A 23,443-nucleotide genomic window follows, 5' to 3' on the forward strand; every position below is an offset into this window, starting at 1 on the left:
TGACCTCGTAGGAGCCATTGTGATCTCATTCACAACCTGGCCTTTGGCACTAGATGAGTACAAGAAGCCATGAGCGGCAGAGGAAGGAAGCTGCTGGGAAGGTGGATTGGTTCTGGAACAGATGCACCATCTGCGCAATGCTGACAACTCTCTCCTCTGGCCGAAAAGCCTTCCCTGTCTGAGTGTCTATGATTGCCCGGATGAATTGGAGCCTCTGAACTGGTGCTGTATGGAACCTATGCAAGTTCAGGGAGAAGCCCGGCCTGTGGAGTAGTGAACAGGTGTCCCCGAGATGGGACAAGACCTACTCTGTCGACCTCCCTCGGATCAACCAGTCGTCCAAGCACAGGAATACGTGGACCCCGGATCTCCTGAGGTGAGCCGCGACTACCTGCCATGAGCTTGGTAAAGACCCTTGGAGCAGAGGTCAACCCAAAGGGAAGCACCTTGACTGATAGCGTGTGTTCCTTATGAGGAACCTCAGTAACTTCCTGTGCTTTTGATGTATTGTAACATGGAAGTAAGCATCCTGAAGATCTATGGACACCAGCCAGTCCTGCAACTCGAGAGCATAGAGAATGTCTCTCAACGTCGGCATCTTGAATTCATCTTTCCCCAGGAACTTGAACGTTCAAGGCCCTGAGGTCCAAGATGGGACGGGGACCTCCCCCCCATCTCGGTACCAGGAAATACTGTGAATCTCAGCCCGATCCTCTGCTCGGGCGGTACCTCTTCCACAGCACTCTTCAACAACGGGGCTTGCAGTTCCTCCTGGTGCTCCTGCTCTGGTTGGCATGGAGGTGGTGGTCTGCTCTGAGGTTTTATTAAGGGCAGACAAACCCACCGCACAAGCTCTAGGGCCCAGTCATAAGAGGTAATCTCCTGCTATTGGGGCAATGCTCTGCCAGCCGTCCTCCAACCAGTGAGTTGTGGGAGCGAAAAATCAAAGCGGCTTAGAGGATGGAGCCGCCCCTGCTGCTGCTGCCTGCTGACCTCTGAAAGCCCCCCTGTCCTTTCCGGAGTGCAAGAAATGCTTCTTCCCCTGCCTGGCCTGTGGGGAATGCGCCTTCCTGCCATACTGGACGCAGCGCCTGTACCCTTTGCCCCTAGAAGCAAAACTGAAGGCATGTTTGGCCAGCTGCGCAGCTAGGCCAATAGATTTTGCGGCACGCTTAGACTCCTTGAAAGTTTTTAGGGAGTCATCGGCCTTCAGGTCGAAGAAGAATTCCCCATCAAAGGGCATGTCCAGCTACCTATTCTGGACATTAGGCCAGTCTCCTAAGCACCATGGCCGACCTCCTAGCACGTCCAACACAGTCCACCACATCCAGGCCTGTTTGCAGGGACTGCCTGGCCACCTGTTTCCCATCATCCACCAGTTGCATGAACCCGTCCCGCAACTCCCCTTCAGGGATGTACTAGGCTGCATGCTCTACGGCCTTCCATAGGCCAAAGGAATATTTTTCAAAGCTGCACAAAACATTACTAGCCCAAGGCCATGCTGTCAGTCTGAAAAAACAAAACCCCTAACCGTCGTCTTGCCCCCCCTGGGCAAGCTCGCTCCGGTCTCAGGCAATCTTTGACAACCTCCTAGGGGGTTATGTATCACTATACCCCCGCCCCCCTGCTGCATTCGTATCTCAGGCCCTATGTGCACTGTGTTACTCCTAGCTTACTGCTAACAACACAATAACAAATAACATAAGACACCACACAAAGAAAACACAAAGAATAGATTCAATTTATAATAATGGGATACATTTATTTATCATCACACATGATGCAAAGCATAACAATGCAGGCAATCCTAATGCTGTGGCTAATTTGCACCTTTTATACTTCTGGTGTAAAGCAAATCTATTCAATAACTATAAGCCTTTCAGGTTTCTAATGCAAGCCGATAATGTCTAATGTAGTCTAAATGAAAGCGTCAGCATCAATCTCCTTCATGGACAAATCCACACCAATCCACACCATCCTTCCCACTCTCACTCTACACAATCCCTGTCTGGTTTCCCCTTCTCCCCTTATGTGAGTGTCTGTTCTAATCAATTAGTCAGTCCATACAGAACCATACTTCCCATTTGCATGTGTTTCCAGATCTGTCTTTGCCAGCACGACTCTGCAATCAGTCAGTCAGTGGCAGGCCTCAATTCTGGTAACTGCCAGCTGCCAAGCTCTCTCTCTGCCAGATCAATCTCATCAAGGCCTTATTAGTCTGCTGCACCAAGACACCTCTCATCGCATCTCGTCTTGCACCATCTCCAGCCAACTCTCTGCAACTCTCGAGAACTCCCCTTCAGCAACCAACAACTTCGCAACTCCTCAGCAACTCTCTCTGTGGCTCTCTCCAACTCTAATGGGCTCTCCTCTCCCCTTCAGTTATAGTCTCCCATGACGCACATATCTCTATGGTTACATACATTCTATAAGCCTAAGAATGTCTCTCCCTTCGTGTCAGCATTTAACAATACCCGCCAGTCTGCTTGTGTGTTCCTGTTCTCGTGTCCGGTCACTGCGTGTGCTGTCAGCGTGACATTTGAACATCATATCTTCTTTCATGGCCATTCTGTGTCTGGTGCCAAAAATACCATCTATTTCCCCATATTTCTGTTCTCCTGCACTGCAGGATTCACGAAATGCTCTCTCTGTCCAGTCTCTCTCTCATGCAAAAGCACTCCCTCCATGTGTCCATGTCGCTCCCTGGTGCAGCCCCCACCCTCGTGTTGTCTCCGCGAAGCACAACAGCCAAGCTGATAAGCTTCCTTCGATCTCTCCACTGGAACAACCAGTGTTCCATAACAATCTTCGCACAGAGTGGCGCTTCTGTGTCTGCCATGAGAAATGGCTTTCATTATCCTTAGGCCTCGTGGTAAATGCTTCCTAGCGTTTATGCAAATCCAAGCACTATAATGCAAACTCATTCTAAGTGCATACTCAACATACATACATACATACATACATACTAAACCTATCTCTAAATGTGTCTCTACAAAGCATACATGTGTGTCATTCTAAATGGCTCTATGTGCATTTCAAATATGCCTGTGTGTGTCATTCCAGGCCTAATTCGTTCTGCTGTCCTGCAATCAATGTTTCTCTCAGCCTAAGTGCTATTTCTAATGCAAACATACATGCATAGCAAATCATTATGCAAATATACTGTGTCTCTAAAGCACAATCATGGCACTTCAAATATGTGCAAGTGTCATTCTATTGCAAATGGATAACGTCATTCTAAAAGCATCTCTTTCTGTCATAACATTACTAAGAAAACCCTTCATATAACAGACCAACTCTCTTCAAATGCATAACATGTCAATCTATAAGCAAATTGCAAATGCATGCAAAGGTGGCAGTCTAATAATGTGGATAGTGTCTACTTCAGCAATGTACTAATCAGAACTGGATGCAATAATGGATAACTAAACATGATGCCACTTCTGCATGTACAATGTATTATGATTATTCTAATGATAACAATCCCAGGCTCCTCATTTTATCGAATTCCACAATGCTCCTGGAGGAGAAGATCTTTTTTTGCAACAGCATCACATTTCTTTCCCTCCCTTTTGGAGGCAGATTGCAGATGCATGAAGCTGCCCTGGTGGGTACTGTGGCTGCCTGAACAAATGGCCCCTCTGGGGTTGGTGAGAGGGCAGAAATGATGGATCCCTTCTAGCCTGTCTTTAATTGCTGGTCAAGTTGGGGTTGACCAGTGGGATGGAGCAGGACTGTTGCCATACGGAGGCGACTGGGTCAGCTATAGCCGGGTTCAGTGGCATGTTTCTCTCCTTGGTGGCACCTTCTTTCAAGATATCTGTGAGCTCAAAGCCCTGGACCGGTACTGCAGAAGCAATCAGTCCCAGAGTGTCAACCATCCTGTCCGCAAGTGCTCTAAATTTGTCATGGGTCTGAGCATAAGGCTAAGTTTCCTGCAACTCAACATCCAGAGATGTGTCTTGCCCGCGGGCATCATGCAGGCCTTGTGCCAGAGCCAGAAGGTCTGCCTGGTCATCAAAATATTCCACTCACCAGCCCCTGCATATATGGGGTCGACGTTACACTGATCGTCCCCGCCATCAGCGCCGAATATGTGCGCCATGGACCGGAAAAAGTCAGATCGAGAAAGCGGGACGAATGTAGAAGACTCAACCTACTGGGTGCCACTTTTCACTCTGAGGTTCTTCTCTACAGTAGCGGTAGCTTTTCTAGCTCTTTGGCAGTCGTACATCTTGGGTGCTTTTGGTTGCCAGTGCGCTAACCGCTCAATACATTCCCCATTTCATCTAATATCATGAAAAAATGGCGACTGCCGATGGGAAACAACATGATTGCTTGAGGATTAGGGTTTGCCTACCTCTGGCAACTTGACTTCCAGTGCAGACAGTGGTGAAGCAGAGCTGCATTATCAGGAAGGGTTTTAATAGAGTACGAATTGAGGCACAGTCTCTTCACGATTAGTTTTCATTCATATTAGCATGTTCTTCCATGTATCTCCTGGTGGTTACATGGTAAGGGAACAGACCCTCCACTTGTAGGCCAATTGGAGATGAGGAGGCAACTCCATGCCCCAATCACAAGAGCGTCTATCCAACCAAACATTCACTTGTTGCAGTCATTGGAGGTGGCCACATTAACCATTCCCTTACTGTCCTTTTCTCTTGTGTAAATCCCATAAAAATGTTCTTAAACTGTCTTTATCTGGTCTTTGCAACTGAATCCAAAGCAGGAGCTATCCTTCACTGTATATTGCCACATCTACAGCCTTTGTGAGCTCCTCAATGAAAGTCTGGTAAAGTAGGTAGGAAGAATCCAAAATGCAGAGGAACCTCACGCCAGAATGGCAGGCTGGGTCTTGTAGACCCTCTCCTAGGATTGCTGGTTTAGGTCTTGGAAGTGTCTTAACGGAAGTTGTGGGTGAAAGCAGTGGATTACAGACAACACATTTCAAGATGGATTTTGGATATATATATATAATATATTTTTAACAAGAAACTTAATGTTATTCAATGAATTGCTTTTTCCCCACAGATTCCTCATCAGTTCGATATTTGCTTCCAGCTTCAGCTGCTTTCACAGGGGGCGTAGTGGACCTGGATTTGGCTGTTGATCATCGATCCGCCTTGACTCGGTGCTCAATCGTAGACTCCGGACGTGACTAGGGGTGCCGTAAATATATTCTGCATCACTACACCCCATACCTCAGTTTTTTATTCTGTGCGGTTGGCACACTGCTCTAGAGGAACACTAAGCGATTCTTCAATTTTCGAATCTCGCTCTGTTTCTGGCTTCTTGTCATCTTGAGCTGCCGTGTCAGCACCTCGGATTTCGGGCTTCAAGCGCTGCTCCAATTGTGGTTCGATGATGTATAGCATCTGCATGTGGTGCCTCGGCACAGGTTACGACACAGAGGGGTGCGAATCGTGTGGCAAGATGAACCTGAAGTCTCTTTGGGACCGTGCAGCCCAGCTTGTGTTGGGCCGACCAAGTCACAGCACGGTCGACCGCTGGGTCTTCGGAGGTGGAAACGGAGGGCACCACACCTGAGAAAGAGACTAGGCACCGGCACAAGGCGAAGAAAAGATCCTACTCTCTGAGCCTCCCGTCCTCGCATAAAATGAAACAGAGTCACTGATGCGACTCAGAGTCCTCGTCGGAATGCAGTAATTTGTAGGCGGGACCAGTGTCCAGGCAGGAATGGGAGGACTTTAAGTCCCAGATGTTGGCCATGTTTGAGAAGGCAGCTGTGGGTTACGGGGCAACCTCTGAAACAGCAGGCACTGGTAGCTCCAGTGGCTCCCTCTGATTTCCCCGGCCCCAAGGTAGCATCAATCTCGACACCATCGGCATTTGGGGAACCTTTGGGCTTGCCGCAGAGCAAGGCTCGTCTGTCTCCAACACCAGGACCTTTCCCGCGTGTCGCAGGTCCCGGTCAATCTCGAGGCGTCATCGGCACCCAGAGCTGTCAGCGCCAAAAGCCATTCCTTCGACATCGCTGGACAAACCCTGGATACCAACCATCGGTGATTGGTCTTTCATACCACTACCTAGAACCGATTTCTTTCGGGTCGATGGGCCACATTTTTGGCACCGACGACAGAGACCAGGGTGATGTCGACCCCATTTATTCTTGGGCTGGCGGAACAGACTATTTTGCCGACCTGGCAGAGGGATCTGCATGAAGCCAGTGGGTGGACACCTCCCCAGATTCTGTATTACAGCACGCCCACCCTTATACACATGCACATTCCAAATGTGGGGCCCTCGTGGGTAGGGTGGTATGCTTTTCAATTTGGCTATAGCGGACCCCATCGTCTCCTTATGTCAACAGCCCTGCTCCATTCCCCCCGGCGAACTCTAACTTTATGAGCAAATATAGGCCGGAAAGTAGAAGACCCTCTTTTTCTCTCTTCTCACCCCACACCAGAGGGGTTGGTTGTTCAGGCGTCCACAGTATCAACCATGGCGGCTTCTTCCACATCCAATGTATCAACTGACAGGGAGGGCAAAAAAGTAGATACCCTAGCAAAGAAGGTTTTCTCCTCGGGAAGCATGGCGTTGAAGGCCACAAATGTATCTTGTGGTTTTGCAAAATGCTAGTTTGGACTGTGGAAGGCAGCTGAATATGCAGCCCAGTACATCCCTGAGGGGGAGTTGCGGGATGGTTTCTTCCAACTGGTGGATGGTGGGAAGGAGGTGGCCAGGCAGTCCTTGCAAACGGGCCTGGGCTTGGCGGACTGTGTTGGCCATGCAATGGGTTCCGCAATCGTCCTTAGCAGGCAGGCTTATCTGTGCTTTTCGGGGTTCTAAGCTAATGTCCAGCGTACGTTGTTGGACATGGCTGATCTGGGGGTGGTCAGCGATGCAGGTCTTGTCCTATCCCTGGCACACCAGCTCAGAGGCTGCAGTTCATCGGGGCAGTCCTGAACATCCGGGCAGGGAACTGCAAACCCAGCGAAGGAGAGAGTAGCTAGCATTGTGCAGACGGTAGATCTGTTCTAGAACTGCGCCGCCTTACCAGCGGCTTCCTTCTTCCGCCTCTTAGGCCTCATGGCCTCCTGTATTTTTCTAGTGCCAGAGGCCAGGAAGCGAATGCAATCGTTACAATAGCTCCTATAAGGTCAGTGGTCCCAGTACCTTGGAACTCTGAAGGACACCCTCATAGTGTCCAGGTCCTTGGTCAGTGACCTTTCTTGGTGGACCAACAGCAGCAATTTGCTAGCTGGGGAACCCTTCTGGCCTCCGTGGCCTCAGGTTCAGGTTTTCACGGATGCGTCCCTGAAGGGTTGGGGGTGCTCACTGGGAGGATTTGCAGGTGAGCAGCCTTTGGTCAGCATAGAAGCCTGATGGCACATCAACAGGCTGGAGCTGCGAGCCATCAGGTTAGCGCTAAAGGCGTTCACACTGTCTCTGAAGGGGAAGCAGGTCCACATCTTGACAGGCAATACAGTGGCCATGCACTACCCGAACAAGCAAGGTAGGTCTGCGTTCTGTACCAGTGAAGAGCGGCAATGCAGCTCTGGTTCTGGTTGCTAGAGAACCAGATCTCAGTCTCGGCAGTTCATCTGGCGGGGACCGAGAACAGTTTGGTGGATTCTCTGAACAGGCAGAGCACAGTCTCATTTGAGTGGCAAGTGTGCCAGGAAGTCCTGTAGGAGCTCTTCTCTCTCTGGGGCACCCCAGCGGTAGATCTGTTTGCCACAGAGTCCAACAGAAAGTGCCGACAGTTTTGCTCGAGGGAATTCTCAGCAAATGCCGCGCTAGGGGATGTGTTTACCATGGATTTAATCTTCTCTGTCCACTACGCTTTCTATTCGATTCCTGTCATTCCATGGGTTCTCGGGAGGTTGAGGAGATTTCAAGCAAAATTGATTTTGATCGCCCCGGTTTGGGCGAGGAGAACATGGTACTCGCTTCTGGACTTGAACATCTGCCCACCTATACTCGATGCCCAGATCTCCTAATCCAGTCGGAAGGTCTGGTGCTCCACCCGAACCCAGAATCCATCAACCTACATGCGTGGCTCTTCAGAGGATGAGATCTGATGACTGGGACGTCTCTGATGAGTTGTTAGAGCTGTTACTGGCTGCACGCAGCCCATCAACAACATCTCTGTACACGTGGAGTAGATTGGAGGTGTGGTGGAAGGTACGTAAGATTGACCCTATCTCTTGCCCCACCACTACTGTGATGGAGTTGCTTCTGTCCCTGGCCTCTTCAGGCCTTCAGTTCACCACAGTCAAAGGATATTTGTGGCCTTGTCTGTGTTCAAGTGGTCCCCGGATCAAGGTTCATTTTTCAGGATCCCGGTTATGGGCAAATTCCTGAAAGGCCTTGTTAATAAGTTTCCGCCAAGCCTTTGTTGTCCCAGATTGGGATTTAAATCTGGTTTTGACCTTCTTGATGGTGGCTCCCTTTCAGCCTATGCACTCCTGTCCTTTGCGGTTGTGATTACGTCAGCTAGGAAGGTCAGCGAATTGCAGGCCCTTTGTTGGAGACCCCTTTTTTTGCGATTCTTTCGGGAAAAGGTCTTGCTTAAAGTAAGGCCGGGTTTTCTGCTGAAGTTGGTATGAGTTTCCCCTTTCACAAGCCATAGGCCTGCCGATCTTTTACCCACCGCTGCACCCTTCTAAAGAAGAGGAGCGCTTCCATCGGTTGGATCCCAAAAGGGCCTTGAGTTTTTACGTTGCAACGACATCAGAATTTCGTAAATCTGATCAGCAATTTGTGGCCTACTCTCTAGCCTGGAAATGTCTGGCCATGACCAAGCAGATGCCATCCCGATGGATTAGCTTGTGCATTGCAGAATGTTTATCAGTCTGCAGGCAGCAATCTGTCTCCTGACTTCATGGCACACTCGACTAGAGGCGTCGCCACATCTACGGCCTTGCAAAGCGGGGTCCTAGTTAGGGATAATTGCCGTGCAGCAATGTGGTCCTCACTCCATACGTTTGCCAGATACGACAGTCGGGACGTTGCCCGTGGGGCTGATGTGCGTTCTGTTATTGTGAACTTTCTGCCCTCCTCCAGTGTTCCACTGCTTGCGGAGTCTATCAGATGAGGAATCTGCAGGAGAAAGGCAATCCATTGAAGGAGGAATTACTTACCATAATGTTCTTTCTCGAGCATTGGATATTTCATGGATTCACATGCTTAGAATATTCCCCGTCGTCAGACTGGGACCCTCGGTACACATATATAGCCTTTTCCTATAGGAAAACTTCTGACACTTTTGTGTCCTATCTATGTCCTTTTAGGACCAGCCTACGCACGCTCCGTAGGCCGTCCCAGTATAAGAGGCCCGCCCCCGCGGCTCCCCTTCAGATTTCAACCGTCTCCAAAGTAGTGGGATCTCCTCGCGTCGTCTTACTATTTTGTACAAGGTTGTGTACCTAGAGTTGGAGTTCGAGGAAATTTTTCCTCCATGTCAGGAAAAGCTCTGTTCCGTCCATGCGCGACGTGCGGCTTGAAAAAAGTTTACGAGGGGGACGGACATATGGATTGTATATACTACCTCCACCCTCATCATTCGGCTGATAACTGCGACATATGCAAAGGGTTTTCTCAAAAGACCCTCAAAGACCGAAATCGACGGCTGGTGGCATGGCTGAATGATGGAGCGGGGGCATACCCCCCTTCGGAGGTAGGCTCCACAGGACAAGGAAAGGCCGAAATCCTCCTCGGGCGATCACCATAGAACGACTTTGAGTCGAGAGTCGAGTAAAGGCAGGCCAAGTGTGGAAAAGGCGGGACCGTCTAAACCACCTGCTAAGTCACCGTCGTCGACGGTGGTCCAGTCATCGGCCTCCACCCTGCCACTGACGCATGTGGTATCCACCGTCCCACCGGCAACGACTGCGACGGTGGCCTCGTCAACGGGGATTCTACAGGAAGCCTGGAGGCCTGAAGTTTTTGATCCGATGCCCCCGGATACTTTACTGCAAGAACAGGCTGTGTCGCTGTCCTCCAGGGAGGACGAGAGCGGGAGAATAGCTGGCCCGACAGACCTAGGGCTATGAGTGGTTGACAAGTCGTCGACGAGGGGATCCGGTATACCGGTATCTGCCCCTCTTCTCAATCCTCAATCTGTTTTGTCGTTGGAAATTCTGTCCACGCTTCAGTCTTTGGTACAGTCGTTGGACCAGAGACTACCTCAGGCAAGCCTGCCACAGTCACCCGTCGACGAGCCGGGCCCGTCCACCGACGCACTTACGCACGCCAATCTCAGCACTGGCAGCCCAAGAGGAAGGTGAGCTGCCAGATTCGGAGTCTGACAGGGGAGCCATGTCGGATATCTCATCATCCCCCTCCAGGGATCCAACCTGGGAGTCAGAGGTGGAGTTAGAAACCCCAAGAAGCCCAGCTCACCCGTCCCCTCCGGACGACATTGCATCATTCCATTCTATGATGGAGAAGGCGTGTAAGGAATTTGGTTTGTCCCAGGAAGAACAGAAAAAGGACTGTTTTTTGTTCGACCACATGGGTAAGAGAAGGAGGTCTGTGTTCTCAATACCAATACTAGACGACGTGTGGAAGGAGGGGTTGCAGACAATGCGTCACCCCTTTTCGGAGCCGGCAGTGAAAGGACGCCTCGAGAAAAAGTTTAAGGCTCCAGAGTCTACCCCCAAGTGTTTATCCTCCCAACCAACGCCAGAATCGGTGGTGTCAGCGGCAGCGGCGAGGAAGGCGAAGGCCCAGCACAAGTGCACGACTCCGCCTGAAAACGAAGCAAGACGCCAGGATGCCTTTGGCAAAAAAGTGCTATCCGTGGGAGCAACCACAGTAAAGGCCGCAAACTCTCTGGCTATTGTAGCCAGATACGACAGAGGGATGTGGCACAGGCTAGCGCCGTTGCTGGATCATCTTCCAGCGGAGCATAGGAAGGCAGCGATGTTACTTGTCCGAGAGGGTGAGGAAGCCTCCAATCACGCAATAAACATCGCGGTGGACCTCGCTGAGTCAGGCTTCAAGCAAGTCAATAATGGGGTCGTATTACGACGACAGTCATGGCTTAAGTGTACCTACTTCAGACCAGAGGTACAATACAAAGTATTCGATATGCCTTTTGAGGGAGACCTTCTATTCGGAGAGAAGGTAGACGAGGCCCTAAAGGGAATGAAAGAGGACTCTGACACGGCACGTTCATTGGGTGCCCTCCAGAGTGGCCGAAGCTACAAGTCTTTTCGTCCCTTTAGAGGGGCTTCAGGTAATTCCAGATTCTCTGCGTCTGGAGACAGATCCTTTGGCAGGTTGGCTTACCCCTCCCAGGGATACAGGCGTGCTTCCCAAACGGCAAAACGACGCCAGAACTTCAAGACGTCCAGGAAGAGACCATCCTATCCGTCGTCGTCGAGAGACAAGCAAAATAAAGATCAGCAGTGACAGACAACACTCCGTTCTGGGGGGAAGAGTGTCAGCATATGTCGACGAATGGGAACAAATAACGACGGATCAATGGGTGCTGGACACTATAAGGAACGGGCACTCTCTACAATTCAAGCACTTAGACTTACGCGATCTCAACAAGTCTTTAAAGGGTCTAAAATTCAAAATGCTCACGCTGCAGGAAGTGATCCGCGCCGTTCAAGAAGGGGATTTTCTAGCGTCCCTGGATTTACAGGACGCGTACTTCCATATTCCTGTGTCGGAAACACAGGAAATTCCTGAGATTTGTAATAGGGCAGACTCACTACCAGTTCACGGTTCTTCCCTTTGGGCTCAAGACCTCCCCCAGAACGTTCACAAAATGCCTGGCCCCAGTAGCGGCCTGGCTAAGGAAGCAAGGCCATCACGTATACCCATACCTCGACGACTGGCTGGTAAGGGGATCCTCCCCAGCGTCGACCAACACAAGTTTGCAAGCCACCATGCAGCTTCTACAACAGCTGGGATTTGCCATAAACTTCGAAAAATCCTTTCTGCGGCCATCGAGAACGTTGGTGTTCCTGGAGGCACAGTTTGAGACCCAGTTAGGGCTAGTGAAGCCTTCTCTCGACAGAACCTCAAAACTCAATCAGCTGGCGAGCCGACTACGACAAACCACCAGGCTCTCAGTGAGGAAATACGTTTCGGTCCTAGGGGCCATGGCATCCTGCATCCATCTGCTGGCAAACTGTCGCCTAACATGAGTCCAGTCCAGGAATTCCTCGCGGACCGATGGACGCAGGCCCAAGGATCGTGGTCAGACAAGATAACCGTCGACGACGACAAGCTGCTTCGGACCCTTCAGTGGTGGCAGAGTTTCCACAATCTGAACAACGGTGTACCCCTACAGGACCATAGTCACGGATGCGTCCCTAACCGGATGGGGAGCTCACATGGGTACTCTTCAAACGCAAGGATGCTGGTCTCCAACGGAGTCACTCCTACACATAAACGTGTTAGAGCTCAGAGCAGTACGATGGGCCTTAAAGGCATTCCTACCACACATCAAGGGATCGCAAGTACGATTACTGACCGACAATACGACGGCCATGTTTTATTTGAGAAAACAAGGAGGGACGCGATCAAGAACTCTTTCCATAGAGGCCCAGAAAACATGGCATTGGGCATTAAAGCACGAAATTTCCATCGTGGCTCACCATCTCCCGGGAGTGAGTAATTCGCAAGCAGATTCCCTCAGCAGAAGCATGGCCCAGATACACGAATAGGAACTGGACACAGTTCAGCTGATGAAAGTGTTCGAGAAATGGGGTCACCCCCCTGTGGATGCTTTCGCAACCAAGGACAACAAGAAATGCAAGCAATTCGCAAGCAGATGGCCTCAGGAGGGTTCCATGGGGGAGGCATTCTCCTTCCCATGGACGGACAGGTTCCTTTATGCTTTTCCTCTGTTCCCCCTCATACGGAGAACAGTACAGTGGATACGCAGATACAGTTGCCGGGTAATTCTAGTGGCACCATACTGGCCGCGGCAACAGTGGTTCTCCGACCTGCTTCACCTGTCGCTGGAACATCCAATAGCGTTTCCGAGAGTCCCGAACCTACTATCCCGGGACAAAGGCACGTGTGGCATCACAACCCGGACAGTCTCAACCTTGCAGCCTGGCTCCTGACTTTTCGGAGTTCGGTGCTTTAGACGTTTCGGAGGATTGTCAAAAAATTCTGCAGGCGGCTCGAGCCCCTTCTACCAACAAATCTTACACCTATAAGTGGCGGAGGTTCTGTGAATGGTGTCGAGGACAGCAAGGCCTACAACCGTTGACGGTGACGCCGGAACAAGTTCTACCTTACCTGCTTCTCTTGGCGGAGAGGGGCTTATCCTTCACATTGATAAAGGTGCACCTGGCGGCCATCTCGAGGTTCACGAGGAAGAGATAGTCTCCTCTATTCAGCGACAGACTTGTGAAACACTTCATGAGGGGTTTATTTCGAACTTTTCCCCCGGTAAAACGTTTCCCTCCAACTTGGAGTCTCAACACAGTGTTGGCAGGCTTAATGAAACCGCCCTTTGAGCCTATGGCCACGTCGGACATGAAATTCATATCGTGGAAGTTGGCATTCTTAATTGCTATCACATCAGCTAGGAGAATCTCGGAACTGCAAGCGCTGGTCGTAGACCCGCCATACTTAAGATTCTTTAAGGACAAGGTGGTCCTGGCAACTAATCCTACGTTCGTCCCAAAAGTTCTGACAGTGTATCACAAACACTCGTCCATTGTTCTCCCTACTTTCTTCGCGACCCCATCATCGGCAGCAGAAAAAGCTCTTCATACCTTGGACGTTAAGAGGGCTCTGAAATTTTACCTACATCGTACACAGGAACTCAGGTCTACTCGACAACTGTTCATCGCATATGGTCCGTCGACGAGGGGAAAAGCAATCTCTAAACAAGGATTGGCTCGATGGGTCTCATCGACGATTGCGTTTTGCCACTCCAAGGCTGGAAGGCCGCTGCAAGGGCATCCTAGAGCCCATTCTACAAGATCAACGTCCTCCTCAGCAGCATTATGGGCAGGAATTCCGCTAATAGACATATGCCAGGCTGCGGCATGGTCAGTGCCCCACACGTTTACCAGCCACTACTGCCTTGCCAGGCAGCATGCGGACGAGGTGCAGATGGGAAGAGCTGTCCTGCGCCATCTGTTTCAGTAAGGTAAGCTCCACGTTGTGGAGAGTCTGTTTTCTACCTTTTGATGACAGTATACTTTATGTGGGTAAGGTTATATGAGTAAACTTATTCCTGCTGTACATATGCATTGTGTATTATGGTGAGGGTATATTACATTACATTCTCACCCCCGTTTCAGGTGTTACTGCTATACAATCTATTCTAAGCATGTGAATCCATGAAAGATCCAATGCTGGAGAAGGGAATAGTTATATATATGGTATATGGTATCTTTCATGGATTCACATGCGCCCGCCAGCCTCCCCGGAATGCAATGTATTTGCTTGATAAGTTTAACCCTTCCTACTTTGGAGGGGCCGAAATCTGAAGGGGAGCCGCGGGGGCGGGCCTCTTATACTGGAACGGCCTACGGAGCGTGCGTGGGCGGGTCCTAAAAGGACGTAGATAGGACACAAAAGTGTCCGAAGTTTTCCTATAGGAAAAGGTTATATATGTGTACCGAGGGTCCCAGTCTGACGACGGGGAATATTCTAAGCATGTGAATCCATGAAAGATACCAATGCTGGAGAAATGGAGTTACAGGTTAGAAACTATTCCCTTCTATGGATTCTTCTCCTACAGATTCCTCATCTCCCTCCATCCCCTCTCAGAAAGCATTGGTAGTTGGTGCTTGTCTATCTTCGTGAGTAGATGTTGATGGTCCTGGAGTGACCGTTTTCTGTCTGACAAGCCGCATGTTCTTCTCAATCAATTGATTCTGGCTACAGTGCAAGTCTTTACACAGAGTTTTTCATTCTGTTGGGATGCTTGTTATTGTTAACCTCTTATTGGCTGTTTAGCCTTCTTCTCTCACTGTTTTTCTCTGCAGTGGTCAAACTCAGGAAAAAAGGGGGGAACTGAGGTACAGGGCGTAGTGACGTGGTATATATACGACACCCGACATCACGTCCAAAGAGGACGATTGAGCACCGAGCAAGATGGATCGATGGCCGACTTGAGGTCCACTACTCCCTCTGTCGAAGAATTGTCCGAGCAGCAGATGAGAATATCGATCAGATAGGAATCTGCGGGAGAAGAATCCACAGAAAGAACGTTACGGTAAGTAATTTCTCCTTCTGTTGTGATGACCTATACTGGCTGAGTTTCTTCACTTCCATGATTAGCCTTCCATGGCAGAATACAAGGGGTGCATTACTCCAGCTAACTCTTCCACCAGGGTGCATCCTTCTACTCATTTTCATGTAGGGGCCTATGAAGAGCATGACACGTTGAATCATAGAATTCTCCAGCATGGATTCAGGTCCTAGAGGTCCTTCAAGGCCGAGACGCCAACCGTCACCGCTCCCGAGGCCTTTGACCCCGGTGGTGGCGGAACCACCGAACACCGGAATATATACTGATACGGACACTACTACATCAACACATACAGATGAGTATGATGACTATGGCCCAGCTGACGCGGAGACATTGGGTGCCAGTGTGCCAGCTAGAGCATCTCCACCGGACGAGGTTGGTTCCTTCCATGCCATGATTTCGAGGGCATCCGCTCTGTTGAATTTGGTGCCAGAAGAGAAGAAAAGAGAAGGTTTTCTTTTCCAACGCAGGTAGTCCTTGCAGAAGATATCATTCCCTTTGCTGGATGTGTGAGGAAGGAGGAAGGCTTGGCACTGATGAAAACACCTAGTACTGCTCCTCCGAAGAGGGATCGGCTGGAAAAGCAGTACAGTGTCCCGTGCTCAGCCCCCAAGTGCTTGGGATTGCAGTGTATCCAGACTCTGTGGTGTCTGCCGCTGCTTTCGAATCCTTCGTCCTCAGCCATGGTGCCTCTGGAACAGGAGGGGGAAGAAGCTTGATGCAGTGGGGAAGCACATCTTTTACTCTGTGGCCTCCACTGTTAAGACCGCCAATGCCCTGGCCATTCTGGCCCGGTAGACCGGGAGCTCTGGTATTAGCTCAGATTAATCCGGATGACAAGAAGGCCTATGCCCTGTTCCAGGAGGGTGAGGTGGGATTGGACCACGCCATCACGATGGTGGTCGATATTGCAGACTCTGTATTCTGCCAGATGGGCAATGGGCTGGCCCTCTGGCACCAAGGTTAGCTGAAGGCCACGGACCTCAGGGCAGATGTACAGTCCAAGGTGGTGGACAAGCCTTTCGATGGGGACAACTTGTTTCCAAAGGCTGTGGATGGGACGCTCCAATCGATTAAGACCAACACGGAAACAGCACATTCGCTTGGGACACTGAGGCAGAGGAGATCATTGTCCTTGAGTTCCACAAGAGGGAAATCAAGCAGGTCCTCCAAGGGGGTACTCTGCATGCCAGCCCTCCTGCTTTACCGCCCAGGAAGCCTACAGGGGCTGCTCGCAAGCCTTCGGCAGCGGAGGTCAGCGTCATTACCTCCTGCTGGACAGGACGCAGATGCCCAAGCAGGCCTGAACCAGCTGTGGACCCGGGCCCCCACTTTCGCATCCCAGTTGGCAGCCGGCTAGCAAACTTTGTCGACCAGTGGAAGTCCATCACCACAGACAAATGGATGCTGGACATTCTTCATCAAGGGCACACCTTGGAATTTCCACACGGGTGCCCTCACATTCCTCCTGTGGTGCGTAAAGAACTGCACATGGCTCAATTGCTGCAGGGGGTTCAGTCCATGTTAAGGAAAGGGCTTACAGAGCCAGTCCTTCAGCGCCTCCGGGGCACTGGAGTGCACTCCAGATACTTTTTGGTACGGAAGAAGTCAGGAGGGTAGCAGGCTATTCTGGTCCTAAGGCATCTCAACAAATATGTGAAGTCCCAGAAGTTCAGGATGGTCACGTTGCAGCACATGCTCGACCAGCTGCAAGAAGGGGATTTCCTGGCAACTTTAGATCTGGAGGACACCTACTTTCAAATCCCCATTCACCCAAAAGAACGGAAGTTCTTGAGGGTTTGTGGTCCAGGGGCGGCACTATCAGTTAAAGACCATGCGCTTCCGTATGAAATCGGCGCCAAGGGTGTTTACGAAGTGCTTGGCTCTAGTGGCGGCACATCCACGCCTCAAGGGCATCCATGTCTACCCTAATCTGGACGACTGGCTCTGCCGCTGTCGCGCACTGGCAAACCAGCCCACTGCAGAGAACATTCGTCTGCTGACAGAGCTTGGATTCTCCATCAATTATCCGAAGTCCTGCGTGGAGACATCACAGAACGCTCTGTTCCTGGGCACCCGTCTCATCACAGTCGCATGACTGGCCAACCCCTTAGAGTAGAGGGTGACGGCCATCCGGAGGAAGGTGCAGCGCCTTTCGTTGGCACAATCCGCCACATTACGAGGCATCATGTCGCTGTTGGGAATGATGTCCTCCTGCATCCACATCGTCCCTTTTTGCAGGCTCAATATGAGGCCTCTTCAGGAGTTTCTGAACCAACGGTGGCTACAAGTCGCTTGGACTGACAAAATCACCCTCACCCAGGAGTTCCAGCAAGCTCTACGATGGTGGGGGTGGGTGCCCGCATCTCACGCAGGGAGCTCCCATTCAGATCCCACTGTACCAGGCAACAGTCACCATAAATGCCTCCCTGGAGGGCTAGGGGACCCACACCAGACAGTTGCATGCCAGAGGCCTCAGACTCCCAGAGGAAAAAGACCTTCACATCAATGTCCTGGCCAGTTTTCTGGGCCCTCAAATAATTCCTGCGAGGGAAGGTGGCGAGAATCTTCACAGACAAAACCACCATCATGTTCTAAATCCAGAAGCAGGGCTCCAGAGAAGATGGAGCGATACCGCACTACGACCGACCGTCGCTGAGCCGCATGGCCTAGCTTCTGCAGCCCTAGAGTTTGGGCATTATTTCCTGTAGCTGGAATGTAGGAAGATCCTGGCCGAGGCTAGGGCTTCCTCTGAGTTGTGCTATGACCATAAATGGAAATGCTTCACAGTGTGGTGCAGGACTCAGAAGGTTATGCCACTGTGTGTCACAGCTCTGCAGCTCCTTCTGTGTCTGCTTTCCCTGGCCAAGGCTGGCCTAGCACACACCTCTTTCAAGGTGCACCTGGCTGATATATCCTGTTACACCAGGGCACCTGGTAAGTCCTCTCAGTGGTCGCACAGGCATGTCAAGGAGTTCCTCGAAGGCCTCTTCAGGACATTTCCGCAGTGAAGGCTCCTGCTCCAGCTTTGGAGCTCAATGTGGTTTTGACTAAGCTCATGGGACCCCCATTTGAACAAATGCATCAGGCCCCTCAGATGTTTCTCTCATGGAAAACGGCTTTCCTAGTGGCGATCACCTCTGCCAGGAGTCGGGGAGATTCAGGCCCTCTCCTGCAAGCAGAGCCATACTTGTCCTTCCATGCTACTAGGGTGGTGTTGAGGACCCACCCTGTCTTTTATGCCGAAGGTTCCTTCAGAATTCCACCTCAACAAGCCGCCTTCCTGAATCCATCTACACCGGCGTTAAGGACGTTGCATTCGCTGGACGTTGCATTCGCTGGACGTTGCTCGTGCTTTGAAGTTTTATGTGGCATGCATGAAGGATTTTTGGAAACATCTCAACACTATTTTGGACCTGTGAATCATGGGAAGGCCATGCTCCGGCTGCATCATGCACTGTCACCGTCTGGCTAACAGGCCTTTTCCAGGCTGTCCGAGAGCCCACTCCACCAGAGCCATTGCAGTGACAACTGCGTTACTCTCTGGTGTTCCCCTGCTCGACATCTGCAGGGCTGCTACATGGAGATTCACCCACACTTTCACGAGATTCCACTGCATCGACAGGCACTCCAGTGAATGTCCCGGGTCGGCCAAACAGTGCTACGCAACCTGTTTGTTTGAGGTGTGTCTGTTTCAGGGGTAAATTTATTGCTTCTGTTGAGCCTTGCCACCTCCCGTGGTTGTTTGTATGTACTGGTATGTAATCGTATTCATGACCATGTGAATCCATGCTGGAGAAGGAACAGGTTACTTAGATGTAACTCCTATTCTCCAGCATGGGTCTGGCATGTATTCACATGCAAACCCTCCCTTCTTCCCCTATGTGGCTCTTCTTGGTTCATACTGCCACTTTACATGCTCTACCAAATCAGAAGATGGCACCAGAGGTGGAGCTTAGGGAGACTACTGTCATTGGATGGGGGCAGTATGACCCAGAGGATAGGGATTGGTTATAGAAGAAACAAGCAGTTTTCAGGCTAAAGCGAAACTGCTTTTCTTTTATCACAGAGGATTCTCAGCCTGACGACTGGGAATATTCATGAGCATGTGAATCCACGCTAGACCTATGCTGGAGAACAGGAGTTACAGGTAAATAACGTGTTCATACCTGTGCTCTTTTCCTCCCTAGTTGACCCCTACCTCCCCATCCACATGCCCTTCACATTGTAAATGTAGATGCTGCCCAGATGCATGCATTCATGACACCACCAAGGATATTTATTAAACGTTAAATGAAAATGTATTTTGAAATTGGTACTAGTGCAATGACCTCAATCACACTTCAAGAATAATGTCCAACGGCGTGTACCCCAAGAATTGTCTTTGCCTTCTGTGTTAACAGTGACCTGTATAATACTTTGATAGTTGTCTTAAGAGTCATGGTATGTCCCTAGGACATGTATTCATGCAAGACAATCGTACACAAGTGCTTTACAATTGTAACCACACCAATGCTTTAATCCTTTGCCGTTGCTCACTGCTTCATTTAAGGAAGAAATTCCACAGTGACTTATCTTTTCAATATTTACTTCATTTGATTGGTTTAACAGCCTTGTCTTCTTCCAGCAACATTTACTGATTGCTTGTCTCAAAGACCACTCCCCATTTGGATTGGGTGTGATTGTGGTCTTCAGGTCTGCAGCTTCTGGTCCCAATAAATGTGGTTATGTCTGTCACATGTATGTACCCTGATCCTTTTGGGGAGGTGGTTGTTGCCAACGGTTGCAGGGAATAGTTGTTAAATTCCTCCTTGAACAGTCAAGAGGAATAATGTGTAATTGAAAGGAAATAATCTTAATGCATAAACGGTTCAAAGAATGGATTTGCAGCAATCTGTCCTTGCCACAATTGCACCTATTCAAGTAATATTCATGCCATGTTTGTAATGGGTTTTGTTTCTTGTTCTTTTTTCAGGAATGGGATGCAATGAGTGCACACACCCCACATGCCAACACTCGCTGAACCTGCTTGGAATTGGTCAATGTGTGGAGTGTGAGAACGGTGTGCTAGTGCTCGACCCTACCTCGGGCCCCAAGTGGAAGATGGCCTGCAATAAGTGCAACGTGATAGTCCACTTCTTTGAGAATGCCCACAAGGTGCGGGTGTCGCCAGAGAACTGCGAACTGTGTGATGCCTCTCTAGTCATTGTGGACTTCAACAAGGCCAAGTCGCCACTGCCAGGGGATGAGACGCAGCACACTGGCTGTGTTTTCTGTGACCCTGTGTTCCAGGACTTGGTGGAACTGAAGCATGCAACAATGCGACACCCCATGCACCGGGGAGGGCAGGGAAAGCGCCAGGGCCGGGGTCGAGGGCGCAGGCCAGGGGGCAGAGGAAACCCCAAAAAGCCAAAGGACAGAATGGCAGCTCTGGCTGCATACTTTGTATGAAATAGCACCCAGATAAACTGCCACCACTTTGGTGTTTTTTAGAAATAATATATACCAATAAAAACCTCCTCCTAAAAAGTTGTCTTTTATCAATGTGAAATCCATAATGTATTATACTGAAAAACGCAGAAGACCCTACGCTCTGGACCAGGGTAACCATACCAGTGTTTACTGAAAGATTATCCATAGGACTCTATTCAGTTATTACATAACAAAAATATTTATTTTATTTGATACAAAATTAGAAAAATGAATAAATCATGTATGAATCAACACTCCAGTTCACATTAAGGTTGCAGGTAAAGCAAAATGTAAACATTGCAGATGACCAAACTCATTTCTGCAATGAACAATTCAGTCATTCATCTACATACATTCTCAAACACACATCTATATACAAAGGTACATTTCACAAAAAATGTTAAATCGAAGAAAAAAAAATGAATGCTAACATGAAAGAAATTTCATATTTAAACAATTTAATATGTTGTCACATAAAGGAGTGGATCTTGGGAATAGTTTTTCAGTTTAGTAGATCACATCTCCACCAATGTTGGGATTATTTAGTCCACGGCTTCATCAGGGAATCCAAATTTTGTATACCAATTGTCCAGCCGTTGATTCCACGGACAGAGAGGTTATGCCTGCAAAGGAGTGTCTTGTGAGAGTATGTCTGCGGTCTCACAACATTGGAAGAGTCGTGTCTCATTTTAGGCCATCAGAACCACCTCAGGCTGAATAATTATGACAAGACTTGTCACAACACCACCAAATGCGAGTGAGACACGACTCTTCCAAAGTTGTGAGACCACAGACATACCCTCACAAGACACTCCTTTGCAGACAAAACCTCTGTCCATGGAATAAACAGCTGGACAATTGGTATACAAAATTTGGATTTCCTGATGGAGACGTGGATTAAATAATCCCAACATGTCGAAACCGGTTGGAAACCGAAGATTGGTGGGGATGTGATCTACTAAACTGAAAAACTATTCCCAAAATCCATTGTGACGATATGTCCGTAAATTATTGAAATATTATGAAATTTCTTTCATGTCTTTTTGTGAAATGTACCTTTGTATGTAGATGTGTGTATGAGAATGTATGTAGATGAATGATTGAATTGTTCATTGCAGAAATGAGTTTGGGCATCTACAATGTTTAAAATGTTGCTTTACCTGCAAACTTAATGTGAATTGGAGTGTTGATTCATACATGATTTATTCATTTTGTACATAGTAAAATTAATATTTTTGATACGCAATAACTGAATAGAGTCCTCTGGATAATTTTTCAGTAAACACTAATTCATAATGTATGCAAACGTTTAAATTGAGCTACCTATAATTGTGGAACTGAGGAGACTTTGAAACAATAAAACACTTAGCAGGCCTTTCTCTAAACCCAGGGTAGGCACTCCAGAATAATATTCGCCACCATGCTTTTATGTCTCCGCTTTGAGGCATTGTACAGACACAACTGCAAACAAAACATATTTCGGAAAATCTAGTCAGTCACAGAAAACAGCGTGCATCTGCAATGCCAGACAGGCAGTACACCGAGCTTTACTCATGGTGTCCACTCAGATTCAGGACCTGTATGGGCTCTTAGGAAAGGGTTGCATGGAAGGACCACCAATCTGGTTCCCTGTCCACGTTTTCCAAATCACCAGTCACACCTAGAAGCCTTTCTTATTCTTTAGGTTTACCCTGCATCATTCCCAACTATTTCTGTCTTTTGAAATGTGTGTGCTCTTTGTACATTTTTTTTGCTTCACACACCTTTTAATCCTTGTTGTTGTGCCTTGTTTGAATTGCACTGTCTGACATTCAGGTTGCACTCACATGCCTCTCTCCCACTATACAGGTCTCTCAGGTCTGCCCGTGCCTTGTATAAAATTGCACTGTCTGACATTCAGGTTGCACTGACAGGCCTCTCTCCCACTATACAGGTCTCTCAATCCTGGCCGTGCCTTGTTTGAAATTGCACCGTCTGGTATTCAGGTTGCATTGATAGGCCTCTCCCCATCTATACAGGTCTCTCGGGTCTAGCTGTGATCTATTTCAAATTATCTGATACTCAGGTTGCATAGGTAGACATTGTCAGTTATATCCATTAGGACAACCCTGTAATTACTAGCTATACCCCTCTTAACACCACATAGGTAGTTCTCTGCAGTGAACCTCTTCCAGGGAGACCCACATTAAGGACAGCCACTGTAATACCCTAACGATATAACCCTAGCAAACCTCCCTTACCTCACCCGAGACAGCGACTGAAATAGCCAACAATATTAGCTGACAAGACCTCCAAAAGGCTGAGCCCTAACCTCCACCGGACAACTCCAGACACCCAGTACCACACTGCAAACAGCCGGACCAAAGCAAAAATAAACTCTGCATCAACTAACACAAATAAAGACCAACTAAACACGCTCAAGCTGAAAATGCTTTGCAAACGACCAGGACCAAACGAAAGACAAAGATCAGAAAGAAAAAACACAACCGAATACCACCAAAGACTCTCAACTGCGCAACACACTCCCACAGACAGGAGCGACAACCAAACCAACGGTGAGAGAAGAGGGAAATCCCTCTACCTAACTCCATACCTCGCAAATAACCAGTCACCAGAACAAGCCTACCCAACGCACAAATCGACAACAGACAACCAAACACAACCACGCAGAAGGAAGGACAACGCCAGAAACAACAAGAACATAATCGACACAATAACACCTTACATCACCAAAACTAGAGGAACCAACGCCCACAAAATTTG

General features: G+C 49.2%; 1 protein-coding gene across 7 annotated transcripts in view; it reads left to right on the plus strand.

Annotated features, from left to right (window-relative positions):
* TOP3B (DNA topoisomerase III beta) overlaps nt 1-20,737 on the plus strand; it is a 636,381-nt gene extending 615,644 nt beyond the window's left edge. For all 7 annotated transcript variants that reach the window (XM_069619981.1, XM_069619976.1, XM_069619978.1 and 4 more), the window contains one exon: nt 20,184-20,737. In XM_069619981.1, coding sequence (XP_069476082.1) covers nt 20,184-20,659 — 476 coding nt within the window. In that variant the 3' untranslated portion in view covers nt 20,660-20,737. The remainder of the gene's footprint in view (nt 1-20,183) is intronic.
* The last annotated feature ends 2,706 nt before the right edge of the window (nt 20,738-23,443 follow it).

The sequence above is a fragment of the Ambystoma mexicanum genome, chromosome 10 (assembly GCF_040938575.1).
Source record: "Ambystoma mexicanum isolate Mex_15411 chromosome 10, UKY_AmexF1_1, whole genome shotgun sequence".
In the NCBI taxonomy this organism is placed as follows: domain Eukaryota; kingdom Metazoa; phylum Chordata; class Amphibia; order Caudata; family Ambystomatidae; genus Ambystoma; species Ambystoma mexicanum.